At 39.4% G+C, this 13,520-nt stretch overlaps 1 protein-coding gene across 7 annotated transcripts in view; it reads left to right on the top strand.

Moving 5' to 3' along the window:
- ATE1 (arginyltransferase 1) overlaps positions 1–13,520 on the top strand; it is a 163,803-nt gene that overhangs the window by 130,063 nt on the left and 20,220 nt on the right. The window contains exon 12 of one of the 7 annotated variants that reach the window (XM_047762712.1): positions 1,819–1,977. The exons of the other annotated variants lie outside the window; for them this stretch is intronic. Coding sequence (XP_047618668.1) covers positions 1,819–1,826 — 8 coding nt within the window. The 3' untranslated portion in view covers positions 1,827–1,977. Of the gene's footprint in view, positions 1–1,818; positions 1,978–13,520 lie in introns of those variants that run through there. 7 annotated transcript variants of the gene reach the window in all.

Here is a 13,520-nt window from a genome sequence, read left to right as displayed (position 1 = left end):
CCCTACTCTGTTATTCCATTTTCCGACGTAACCTCCTTTTCAGAGGCATCTTTTTTTAATCTAAGTGTTAGTGTAGTGCTAATGTAACTCTTGGTTTAAAAATTAGAAACTAGATTTCCCTAGTTTGTGTGGTCCTTTAGTGAGGACACTAAGGAGTGGAAGAACAAGACTTTCTTACAGTATTTATGGGTAAGAGTGAAGTATCATGACATTCTAATGTTTGCATTTTCTATTAATAAACATGAAGCTCAGACTTACTAAAGTAATCTCATTTTTTAAGAGTGTTTTTGTTTTGTTTTGGGTTTTTGTTTTGTTTTGTTTGCTTTTTAGGGCCACACCTGTGGCATATGGAGGTTCTCAGGCTATGGGTTGAATCGGACCCGCAGTTGCCGGCCTCCGCCAGAGCTCATGGCAATGCTGGATCTTTAACCCACTGAGAGAGGCCAGGGATCAAACCCACAACCTCATGGATACCAGTCGGATTCACTTCCACTGTGCCACGACAGGAACTCCATTAAGAGTGTTTTTAAAAGGCCAGTTTGGCAGAGAAAATTTTAAAATACTATTTTACAAGTTTTTACCAGCCATTCTTAGCTCAATAAAGCATGTATGTATGAGCAGCTAAGTCAGTGACTAAAAATTGTTAGAGCCTTGGCCAGAGGCAGACTGAAATTCCTCTGCAAGGGGTTGAAAAGCAGACTTAAAATTTTGATTTAGCTATTAAAGAAGTATTTCTCTGATCGCTTTCTTTTTGTTTGTGGAATAGCTACAATTTTAAAAATAGTTCTTTTTACAATCACCCAGTTTTTAATATAATTAATCCTATAATAAGTAATAAAAATTATTCCAGTATCATTCAAATAGGCTCAAAAAAAATCATGATGCTTCAGAACATGTCTATAAGTGCTTGTTCTCCCTGGTGTGGCATCTGACTCTGCTACTTTGTTATATCATGAAGGGATTGTCCAAAATGTCAGCCAAAGAATAAAAATAAAACCTATACCTGCTGTTTAAGTGCTGGCTGAACTGTGATATTCTGATGACTGTGAGACATCATCAATTTTAAGTCCTTTATTTTATGTACCAGTAAGAAAGAAAAAAATGTCGCCAATCAGGCTGTGACTCTATCCGATATAAAGTGCACTTGGGTTTCGGGAATGTCAGGATACATGAGGTGTGAATCTTGACATAGAGGAAGTGCGGTTCAGTCTGTGCACTACAATAGCCAGCAGAGCTGTGGAGTGTCTAGGAGACTTGTTTTTGTTAAGGAGCTTTGTGGCTTCTTAATTCTAGGCATGAAATATATTAGTGATGGCGTGTGCACTTATAATGAGAGTTGGAAGATATTGATTTCAAGTGCTTTTATGTAAAAGTAAGATTACTCCCATTGATTGGTGATAATAGAATTCCTTTAATACTCTGGTCTAGGGACTTTAGACATTTAGAGAAGATGTACCTATTTTATAAGGATATTTTATTGGAATGAAAGTGAAAACTTTGTACTACCCCAAATCATTGAAATTCTATAAACATTGTTGATCTCCATGCATTCTGGTTTTAAACACATTTCTAAAAAAATTGAACTTTGCCTGATGCTGAAGGCGGCAATAAAAATAGAGAATTTAAAAACTTTGCTTAGCCAGTAAATTTAATTGATGGAATGCTTAAAGATTAAATAAATGAAGGGGCAAAAGATACTGTCTCAGGGTATTATCAAGCTTACCATCAGCCCTAAAATAGTCTGCAACTGATTGAACATTTTCCTGCCTTGTGAGTTATCAGTAGGTATTCTTGCTTTAATAGGAAAAATTCTTAAAGATTTCTAGATGGAACATTTTGGAACCTGCATCATTTGCTGTTAAATATAGTTCCTACTGGCTGTTGGAGAAACTGACTCACGTACACAACAATCTGAAGTTTTCCCAAGTCATTCACACCCAACCTCAGTGTAAGAATAGTCCTGCATTGGACGACAAGGTATTTTTAAACTGTTAAATTTTCTTTGGTGGATGTTAATATTCAGTCTCTGCAGAAAATTCAGCAAGCTGTGACATGAAGGTACGAGAAGATCTGTTTATTTTATGAGTGTTCTTTCATGTGTTGCTGGCAAAATGTTTTTAATATAAACATGGAAACTGGGGTAGAATTCCTGTTGTTGTAAGAAATGTATTTTCCTAATTGCCGTTCATTTGAAATTAGACATCATTTAGGGGAGTTGACTTGTTCATGCCTCTGTAAAGTATCCACTGATAATAAAGTGACATGTGCGTGAAAATGGGAAGGACAGTGTTGACAAGAGGGAAAGAATTAAGTTACCTGCTTTACAGACCCCTATCAAAATGAGAAAACAACAGTAAAAATCTGAGCACTTCTAATCCTGAAGAGACTGTCTTAGCCTGGTTTCTTTCCAGGCCTGCATTTAGATGAAACATAGGTTTGCATTTGGATGATTTGTTTGGGAAATTGTCTTGGGGAACAGGAGTAGGGACCAGGGGAGAGTGAATTAGGAAAGGAGGAAAAGAACAGAGAGATGTGTTCTTATGTGAGCTGCCCCTTAAGGACTGGAGTTCCGTCCTTTTTAGAGACCTTCTGGTATGTTTCTCAGAGTTGGCCACGTGAGGGACCAAAGGAAGAAGTTCGTGTCTGCTGGCCTCCATCCTCCACTGGCCGATGGCTGTCTCTCTGGGGGTTAGTGCCTCTGCACTTTCAGCCTGGACCTCCGCAGATGCAGAGCAGGCTTCTTCAGGCACAGCAGACTGCTGCCTTGAAAGGCAGGAAGCGAGAGAGAGAGAGCTTGCCAGCCTGTCCTTTGCAGAACTGTGCACCGTAGTCACAGAGTGAGTGGGAGGTAAGGCCCACGGTTTTGAGAAGCAATCCCAAGAGATGTCTAATAGGAAGGATACGGAATGAGGTGGCATGTCTCTGATGTCAGTTGACCATGTCACTTGCATTAGGGCAGATAGACTAAGGACCACAAACATGAGAAAGGACACTCTTTAAAAAAGAAGAAAGAAGAAGGTAACAAGTTGAAATAGTCAGAGGAGCCAATCCAAGAATTAGAAACATAAATTTGAAGAATTCACTGAGGTTATTAAGCCAGGTGTTATGCTTTATGATGAGGCATAAATTACTCATCCCAGCCCTCAGGGAATTAAGCAAAGGACACTCTGGCTATTGTAGTAAAAATATAGCATGTTGGGGGGAATAGAAGATGCAGTTAATCCACCTAGGAGCGTCCTCAGCCCGGATTTGGGGGCGGGGAGGGAACACTCCCTGGATGAAGGAATCAAAGTTAGAATTTTTAAAGGGGACAGAATTTGAGAGCTGTAGGCAGAGAAAACATATTCAGAAGGTCTGGGGAGCAGTGAACATAGCTAGTTTGGAGTGGAAATAGGCTAGGAAGAGGGGAGATGCAGCTGGCTAGTAAAGGACTTTGTAAATCAAGTGAATTCAGGTTTTTCTCCTGGAAGCCCTGGAAGGCCCTGGAAGGGTTTTCAGCACTGGAGTGACATCAGCAGATTGTCATTTCTGCTTCACATGTGGACAACGGATGGGACCTAGGACTGGAGGGAGGGTTCTGCATGCAGTTCTCTGAGCTGAAGGTGAGGGTGGCCTGGACCAGGATGGCAACAGTTGGGAGCAGAGGCAGCGCAAGGGTAATAAAGATATTCGGGAGGTGGGATCCCCAGGACTAGCTGGTTAATTGGGTATTGAGAGGGGAGAGTTGTCAAGAGAGCTTTATCGATTCTGATAGGAACTGAGTTAATGCTGGCTTCATTTCTGAAACCAAAGAATGTGAAAAGGGAACAGATTTTCAGAGGAGGAAAAGAAAAGAGTTGTGCTTCAGACCTGTTGAATTAAAGGTGTTTGGAGAGCCTCCATCTTCCTCATCGTGGTGATTAGAAGATTAAAATTTCAGTTTTCATTTTAGGTGAAGCCAAGCAGTTTCAGATAGTGAACTTTCAACTCCAGGCCAGTCTTAGAAACGCCCTTTACACTGTGACATAGCACACGTTTCCGCGAATGCCTGCTCACAAACAAAATATGCTCAACAATCCTCGCTTGTACGATGCACTCTCGTGTTTTTGAATGTTGTAGTTTTATTATTTTTAATGGAACGCGCTTCATGGTGCACTACGTTGATTTCATAGCCATAGGTACCACCTACAACTTGCAAAACATCGTTGGGGGAGAACTAAGAGATGAGTGGCCTGGACTCTCACTGCAGCTCTGCCACGGCTTCTGCTTTGGTAGCGGTAGCAGTGATTCATCCTCACAGTTTCTCCATTGCTCTCTCCTCTCAATCGGTATTCATCGGGCAAACAGCTGCGTAGACACCGAAGGGCGTTGGGATGGAGAGGACATATTAGAATATTCCTGTCACCGGAAGGACCTATAGACATTACTAACGAGCCATCTCACAGTTGTAGTGAGCCAGAGTCCTCTGCTGAGTGGCGGATGTCATCTGTATATAGTGGGTCCAGCCAGCCCATGGCCCTAAAAGCTGAAGTTGGACCGAGGAGGGTGCAAGACAACCAAGTTACTGTCCCAGAGGCCATATTTGAATGACCAGTTACTATCCAAGACAGCTTTCAGTGGAGAGTTTCCAGGACACATATTTTAAGGCGATATGATGAAATTCAAGTGCTTGAAATAGTGGGCTCACTCATTAAAAACCTGAGGGAAGTTTTGGCTGTAGACAAGGCCTATGTAGGGAAGAAAAAAAGTAGTACAAGTTTAAAGGCATTTTTATTGGATTGTAGCTGTACCTTTCTGGACTTTCCTTTTCTGTTGCTACCAGGCCTCTCTTCTCTTCTCTCTTAATTCTTCTTAATTCTTCTCTCTTAAGATGTCAGTTTTGCTCATGGTTTTCATTTTGTGTTTTATTCTCATGCGTATACACATATATGGGCTGTGGGTAAGAAATGTCACCTGTCAATTGATGGGGTGACAGATTGGTTCTTTTTCTCCTCTCCTCTGTTATAGTAGATATTTTACTGAAGTCTAATTTTATTGATCAAGTATTCCAAAGATTATGTCCCTAACTAGATATTTAACAGGAAACTGTCCAAAACTAAACAAAATTATATTCTGTATCACACAATAAAGTCATTGTTTATCATGTGTGTTTGAGCAAACTATATAGTCATGTTTTTTTTTTTTATTTTTTAACTCAGTAACTTTTATTACATTTATAGTGCAGTGATCATCACAACCCAGTTTTACATCATTTCCATCCTAAACCCCCTGCCCACCCCCGACCCCCCAACCTGTCTCCTTTGGAAACCATAAGTTTTTCAGCGTCTGTGAGTCAGTGTCTGTTACGCAAAGACGTTCACTGTGTCCTTTTTTTAGATTCCACATGTAAGCTGATAGCATATGACGTTGGGGTCTCACTTAGCCTGACAATGTCTAGGTCCATCCATGTTGCTGCAAATGCCATTATTTCTTTCCTTTTAATGGCTGAATAATATTCTGTTGTGTATGTATACCACATCTTCTTTATCCACTCCTCTGTCAAAGGGCATTTGGGTTGTTTCCATGTCCTGGCTATTGTATAGAGTGCTGCAGTGAACAGTGGAATGTGTCTGTCATTTCGAGTCATGGTTTTCTCTGGATAGATGCCCAGGAGTGGGACTGCTGGATCAAATGATAATTCTATTTTTAGTTTTTTGAGGAATCTCCATACCGTTTTCCACAGTGGTTGCGCCAATTTACATTCCCATCAAGAGTGTAATAGGGTTCCCTTTTCTCCACACTCTCTCCAGCATTTATTGTTGGTAGACTTTTTGATGATGGCCATTCTGCCTGGCATATGCCTTATTTTTAAAGTAACTTCACTTTTGTTGTTTGCAGTGTAACTGTCTTTGTCTACCCAATGTTTGGATGCCCCAGATGTGTCTGCCTTTTGAGAAAGATAAGACCCTAAAGGCTTGTCTCCTTGGACAAACTCTGGACTGAAGTACTATGCCTGTTGGTTTTATTATGCAGTCAGAGATACTTTTTAAAAAATATTTTACTCTAAATAAACACTATTTGATTACACTAGGAAAATCTAAATAAAGACAGTTGTGTTTTCTTTTAATTCTTTGTTTAGCTCTAGTGTCAAGTTGCCTAGATAATTTCTTTGCAGAGAACAGCCAAGTTGTTTAATGCAGTAGTCTGAGCCTTGGTATCAGGAACTCTGAGTTCTAATTTCACATTTAGATCTAAGTTAAGTTCTCTTCTTAAAGAAGAAAATCTCTCTCACTCACCTTTCCATAGAGTAGGGTGTGAAGTGTGACAATTTCTTATGAAAGAATGTAACGAAAGTGCTCCAGAGGGCTTTGTAATAACACTTGTGATTAAACTTTCTCATCGGCAGTTTTCTCACCTGCTAACTGTATGCCTTATCAATCCAAAGCAAATTTTGCCCTTATGGGAGCTTGGATCTTCATTTTAAAGGAATGCCAGGTAATTCCTCCAAACTATGAATAAAACCAGAGGAAAATGTTCCAGGTTAATAAAGTTAGAGGGTATGGGGAGCAGGAGGGAATTAGATACTGTGATATACTGACTAGATGTAAATAGGTGTGTTTGAACTGGTTTATTACTAAATTTGCATTATCTTTGTCCTTTAAAATAATGGATAACATTTTCAGGAAAGTCTCATGGAGTCTAGTGATTACACATTGAACTGTATTTTAATATCTCTTTTAAAAAACACCCTATTGTTGAATCCATTTTGTGACTCTTGATAAAACAAAGGTTCTTTTGCAATGCAGTTAATCAGTCAGTATTTTACATTCTCATTGTAAAAATTGAGATTTTTGAACATGTTTTCTTAAAGCACTTAAACTGCATTCAGGAAGACAAGAAAAAGCAGAAGGGGCCATTTAGTTCACGTGCACTTTTTGAATGTGCCACTCTTGCTAGAGTTTGCTTTGGGAGGTAGTCCTGGCTTTAAACTACAAACTGCAGCCATTTCTTTCATAACTATTTACCTGTATTAGTGATCGAAGACCTATAAAGTAAGTACTTGGGATACAGGACAAGTTCTTAAAAGATTTATTTTAAACCTGAAAAACCTGGAATTTAGAAAGTCTCAAGTTCCAGGGCTTGTGAATGTGTAGCTGAGCAGCATGAAGACAGGCCTTGGCTTCTGAGTCAGAATCTGTCAGAGCTGAAGGGGGGTGCACAGGAGAGAGTCCCAGGAATGGCCTGAAACAGGCAGTCTTCTGCTGCTCTTGTGGTCCAGAGATTTCGTATGTTGATGGTAGAATTTTGCCCTGACTTGATTGCTGGTTAGCTTGCGTATTTAATGATAAGAAAGGGGTTTTAATGTTCTTTATTATAGTACCCCTACATCTTTTCATTGCTAGAACATTTTGCTTCAAAGTAGACATTTTCAGTTAAATGTAATGAAATGAAAATTAAGAGCATTAGGTCATTTGGGGAGATTTGAGTCACAGGTAGCAAATGGATTCCATGCTAAGCACACATGAACTAATGAAAGCACCACAGAAGCCCTGGAAGGACATGGAGCTGGACTGGTAGCACCAAAAAGGGATAGGAGAGTCTAATAAAGACTAAAACACACACACACGAAACCCTGCATAGCTGTAAGAGTCTGAAAGAAAACATTCTTCCTCTGAGCAAGAGGATAATACCCTGGAAGATAAGTGGTAAAGCTTATTCAGTTTCATGCTTTTTGTCTATCACCTTGGAGAGGGGAGTTTGCTTTGTACAAGTGGGTTGCATGTGCCAATGTAGTATCCGGAGAATAACAGTACAGTTCAGACACTCAGGTGATTATGCTCATTGAATTGGGGACTGGTAAGCAGCAAGGCTTCTGAGCGTCAGCAAAGCACCTTGTAGCTTGTGGCTGTCTCAAAAGTATCTGTAAATTCTGCACAGGCAGTGGACTTTGGCTTGATTCACTGTCGGGTTTGGACACAAATTCCTCTCTTCAAACAAATCATCAGTTAAGCTTTGCCAGTTACTGAAAGATCTGGAGTACGGGTATTCTCTACATAGTGTCTTTGTTTCTGGGATTCTCGGCCTCTCTGGAGAAGCAGACATGGACGTGGTCCAGGATGTGAGGCTGAGACGGAGCCTTTCCTTCCAAATAAGCCCAGGGCATTTTTGACAGGTTGTTTGCATTAGCATCATTTCCTTACATTTTATTGTGGTCAATTAATGGGAATTTTATGAAGATTTTGGATGCCATTCTTGTTGTAAAAAGGGATCAACACAGAGCACAATTTAAAGCTATTGTGTGTGACCAGGTTAATTTTAACATCTATAACAAATACAAAAATGAAGGAAAATAATCCAAGAATGATTTAATTTGGGAATTCAGACACTGAGTAATAAAAACATGTGGTGCTAATTAACAAGAGGGTTGATCAAAGTCGGGTAGCTGCTCTGAAGATCGGTCTCCGTTGCTTGTCTCTGGAGAGTGTGAGATGGAGATCAGCACCCTGAACCTCAAACATTCACTCCATGCCCCTCGGCGCTGCGTGTCTCCAGTGTCCAGGGATGCAGCGTCCGGGCGCCCGTTGGGTTCCCACCCTTAAGGAGTTTACTGTTGGGTTGCGAAGGCCATCCACATGTAAAATGATGGAGTAGCTATGATGTTATTCCTGTAAATAAAAGCGACAAATGGTGCTTTTGAATGAAAAAGCACCATTTTTGATGGATGTGTTAAGTAGCTTACTTGTGATAATCATTACATGATGTATGTGTATATCAAAATCTCGGTTTTAACCTTAGGTCCAGTTGGCCCTTGGACGTCATGGGTTTGAACTGGGCACGTCCACTTAGATGCGGATGCTTTTCGGAAGTAAATACTTCGGTACAGCACTATCCAGGGTTGGCTGAATCTGAGGATGGGAAGCCTCGGATACAGACGAGGGACAACTCTAAATTATATTTGAATTTTTGACTGTTGCAGAGGGTTAGTTAACCTAACCTGTGCTTTGTTCAAGGGCAACTGCATATATTATTTCTATTTTTATTTGTCAAATATACCTTAATAAAACTGGAGGGAAAAGCACCATTCTTAGGCGGTTATAATTAAGGAGAAGCTAAATTGACATTAAAATGTCTTACAGGAACAAATTGCTGAAATTTTTAACTGTGTTTTCCCAAGCAAAGTTAAAAGAAGAATAAAATGTATTTTCCTTCTTGTTTTCAAGCCTTGAGCTTACTGCTCTTTCCATTTTATTCTCTAAATTGTAAGACTAGATAGAAATGAGTGGAAATGTAAAAATCTTTGCATTTTTTACAAAGCACATAAGAGTTACATTTTCTCTAATTTGTTGTATAAAGGATTTTGGAAACTTTTACTGTCACCATTAACTCTGTGCATTGGCCGTGGCACTCCTTCTGTTGTTTGGGATTAAATATAAAACCTTAAGTATGTTTCATGTCTTGAGTACGAAAACCTTTAGAATCCAGGATAAGCCAGATTATGGCTGGTGAATCTGGGGCCAGAAGGGGAGCTCCCTGTAACCAACCTTTCTTCCTAGGTGAGCTTACCTATGTTTGTTTCAAACATAGTTGATAACTTAATCCTTCAGATCAGCATTACTTTGGCGTTCAGAGAATCACTACAATGGGGAGAGATGGCAGTGTGTAACTTGCCTTCACCTCTCAACCTTTTGGGATGATTTTTGAGATATCTAATTTGATATTTTGTTTTTGTCTTGTGGCTTTTTTTCCCTGACCGCCTTGGTTTCATTTGCTTACGTTAAATATTCCTTTAATTAGAATTTTTTCATAAGCTTAAACTAGGTTTAGGTGCTGTTCTTATGGATACCCAGGTTTGCTTTAAAGGTTTGGGTGTTTGGAGTTCCCGTTGTGGCGCAGTGGAAACGAATATGATAGTATCCACGAGGATACGGGTGCGATCCCAGGCCGCGCTCAGTCGGTTAAGGATCTGCATTGCCACTGCAGCTGATCGACCCCTAGCCTGGGAACTTACATATGCTGCATGTGCGGCCCTAAAAAGGAAAAAAAGGGTTTGGGTGTTTTTCTGTGTAAGAAGTTTTAGACATTCATTCATTCGTTCATTGAAAAGATAGTCTGAAACAGTGAATGTGGAAAGTCTCCTTTTGAGGTTGCTCTTAATTTGCAGTGAATAAATGAAATTTAAGAAATTATTTTTCAGGAGTTCCCGTCGTGGCGCAGTGGTTAACAAATCCGACTAGGAACCATGAGGTTGCAGGTTCGCTCCCTGCCCTTGCTCAGTGGGTTAACGATCCGGCGTTGCCGTGAGCTGTGGTGTAGGTTGCAGATGCACCTCGGATCCCGCATTGCTGTGGCTGTGGTGTGGGCCAGTGGCTACAGCTCCGATTCGACCCCTAGCCTGGGAACCTCCATATGCCGTGGGAGCGGCCCAAGAAATAGCAAAGAGACCAAAAAAAAAAAAAAAATTTTTTTTTCAGTTAAGGAAGTATCTTATAGTTCCCTCCCACTTATCTTGAATAATAAATTATTAAAAATAAAGAACGAGTTGTTATTAAATCATATAGACTTATTAAAATTTGGCTCTGTTGATCAAAGCATTTGGTTTATAGCACTGTTTGAATTTTAAACCGCAAAGAAGTAATTGGTCTTTAGGTTTGAAAGCGGACAGATAGTCTTGACATGACACATAATGAAACCTGAAATATTTTAAGTTTATACATAAGGTACTACAGTTTTGCTTTTGCTTATAAAAGTCAGTAAAATCCTGAAATACTACCTTTGCCTTCTAATCCGAGAGATTATTAGAGACTTTTATGCTAAAATGTCTAAACTGTGAAGACATGGCCCAAGAAGAACATCCTAGATATCTTACTACGTTTCCTCTGTGAGCTCTCCCCCTCTCTTCTCCTCCCTCCTTCCCTTTTTCTCTCAGGTATAGCGATGTGTTGTTTCTTTCTCTCTTTTTAATTCTTTTCTATTTTTATTTGTTTTATTGATTTTTTATTTTTTCCATTAGAGCTGGTTTACAGCGTTCTGTCCGTTTTCTACTGTACATCAGGGTGACCCAGTCACACATACATGCTACATTCTTTTTTTCTCACGTTACCGTGCTCCATCCTGCTCCATCGCAAGTGACTGGATACAGTTCCCAGTGCTGCACAGCATCTCTTTCTTAATGTGTCAAACAGTCACAGTCCGTTCCTTCTTACTGCCTTCCTGACGTGGTTAATGGACCACAGTTTATTTAACCATTCACCTGCTGAAGGACATCAGGGTTGTTTCCAAGTTAAGACTCTCACCAAAAAAAAAAAAAAAAAATTGCTATGAACGTGTTATACAGGTTTTTGTCTAGACTTCTGTTTTTGTTTTTGTTTCTCTGGGATAAATGCCTAGGAGTATAACTGCAAAAGTTGTATGTTTTTTAAGAAGCTGCCCAAGTATTTTCCATTTAAGTGTTGCCAACTAAATACCAAACATTTCCAAAGTGGCTGTATGTAGAGTTTTGTATTACCACTAACAAAGTATCAAAGATGCAATTTCTTCTACTAACGTTGGGGTTTGTTACTGTTTTTAAATTTAGCTGTTCTAATAGGTAGCTAGTGGTATCTCACTATGGTTGTATTTTGTGTTTCTCAAGGATGTTGAAAACCTTTTCTGGAGCTTGTTTATCACCTGAACATTCCCTTCTGTGAAATGTGTTCTCATGTCTTTTGTGCATTTTCTAAATGGATAGTTTGCTTTTGTATTCTTGAGTTATTTTTTAAATGATTTTATTTTTCCCATTATAGTTGGTTTAAAGTGTTGTGTCCGTTTCTGCTGTACAGCAATGACACAGACACACATACACATTTTTTTCGCACGTCATGCTCCGTCCTTTCCATCGCAGGTGACTAGATACAGTTCCCTGTGCTATACAGCAGGATCCCATTGCTTATCCACTCCAGAAGTAATAGTTTGCATCTATTTCCCCGAACTCCCAGTCCATCCTACTCCCTCCCCCTCCCCCTTGGCAACCGCAAGTCTGTTTTCCAAGTCCTTGAGTTTACTTTCTGTTATCGCTGAGTAATGAAAGTCCTTTTTCTAACTCTAAACAAATCCTTATCAGCTTGTCTTTTCATCCCTTTAACAGGGTCTTTCACAGAGCAGAAGTTTTAATTTTGATGTAGTCCAATTATGATTTTTTCTTTTATGTGCCTTGGCTAGCTAACAGTGTTTTGTCTAAGAACTCCTCACTAAGCACTAGGTCTCAAATAACTTTTAAAAGCTCAATGGTTAACGAATCTTGGGAACCGTGAGCTTGCAGGTTCGATCCCTGGCCTTGCTCAGTGGGTCGAGGATCCAGTGTTGCCGTGAGCTGTGGTGTAGGTCACAGACACGGCTCAGATCCTGTGTTGCTGTGGCTGTGGTGTAAGTCAGCAGCTACAGCTCCAATTAGACCCCAAGCCTGGGAACCTCCATATGCTGTAGGAGCAGCCCTAAAAAGACAGAAAGACCAAAAAAAAAAAGAAAAACTTCCATGCTTTTACATGTAACATTTAAATTTATGACCCATTTTGAGTTAATTCTGGTATAGGATGTGAAGTAAAGGTCAAGGTTTAATTTTTAGCCTTTGGGTATATAATTGTTCCAACACCTCTGAAAAGATTCTTCTTTTGTTCAGTTGTTGGGTTTTTTTGGTTTGGTTTGGTTTTGTGTCAAAAATTGATTGGCCTGTTTCTAGAGTCTCTGTTCTATTCTGTAGATCCGTATGTCTGCCCTCTGCCAACACTATAGCCTTGATTAGTGTGGCTGTATAACAGGTCTTACAAATTGGGTAGAATTATACTTCGCCGTCTTTTTTCTTTTTCAGAACTGTTTTAGCTCTTCTGGTTCCTTTGTGTTTCCATAGAAATTTTAGAATAATCTTGTCTATATCTATAAAAGTACTGGCAGGGATTTTGATAGGAATTTTATTAAATCTAAATATCAATTTGAGGAGAATCGATCGCTTCATGTAAATCTTTCTTACTATAGTTGGTTTACAGGGTTGTAACAATTTCTGCTCTACAGTTCACTCTAAGTCTTTTAATCCATAAAATGGATTATCCGCTTACTTAGATCATCTTTGATTTTTTAATTAGCATAAAATGGCTTTTTTTAATCTTCGATTTTTTTCATCAGCGTTTCATAGTTTTCAGCACACAAGTCCTGTACATGTTCTTTTTAGACTTACAACTAAGTATTTTTTAGGCCATCATACATGGTGTTATGTTTTTTTATTTCACTTTCCATGTTTATTGTTAGTATACTGAAATACACTTCATCTTTTAAAATTATTTATATCGTGACAAAATATACGTAACATAAAATTTACCGTTTTAACCATTTTTAAGAATATAGTTTAATGTCATTAAATACATTCACATTGTTGCGCAGCCATCGCCCCATTTATCTCTGTAATCTTTTTCATCATCCCATTTTGAAATTCTGTACCCATTAAACAATAACTCCCCGTTCTTCCTTCCCCCAGCTCCTGGCAGCTATGATTCTAATTTCAGTCACTCTGAATTTGACTACTTTTACTACCT

The sequence above is a fragment of the Phacochoerus africanus genome, chromosome 15 (genome assembly GCF_016906955.1).
Source record: "Phacochoerus africanus isolate WHEZ1 chromosome 15, ROS_Pafr_v1, whole genome shotgun sequence".
NCBI lineage: Eukaryota > Metazoa > Chordata > Mammalia > Artiodactyla > Suidae > Phacochoerus > Phacochoerus africanus.
The sequence above is the reverse complement of the archived record's forward strand: the minus strand, read 5'-3'. Positions and strand labels throughout refer to the sequence as shown.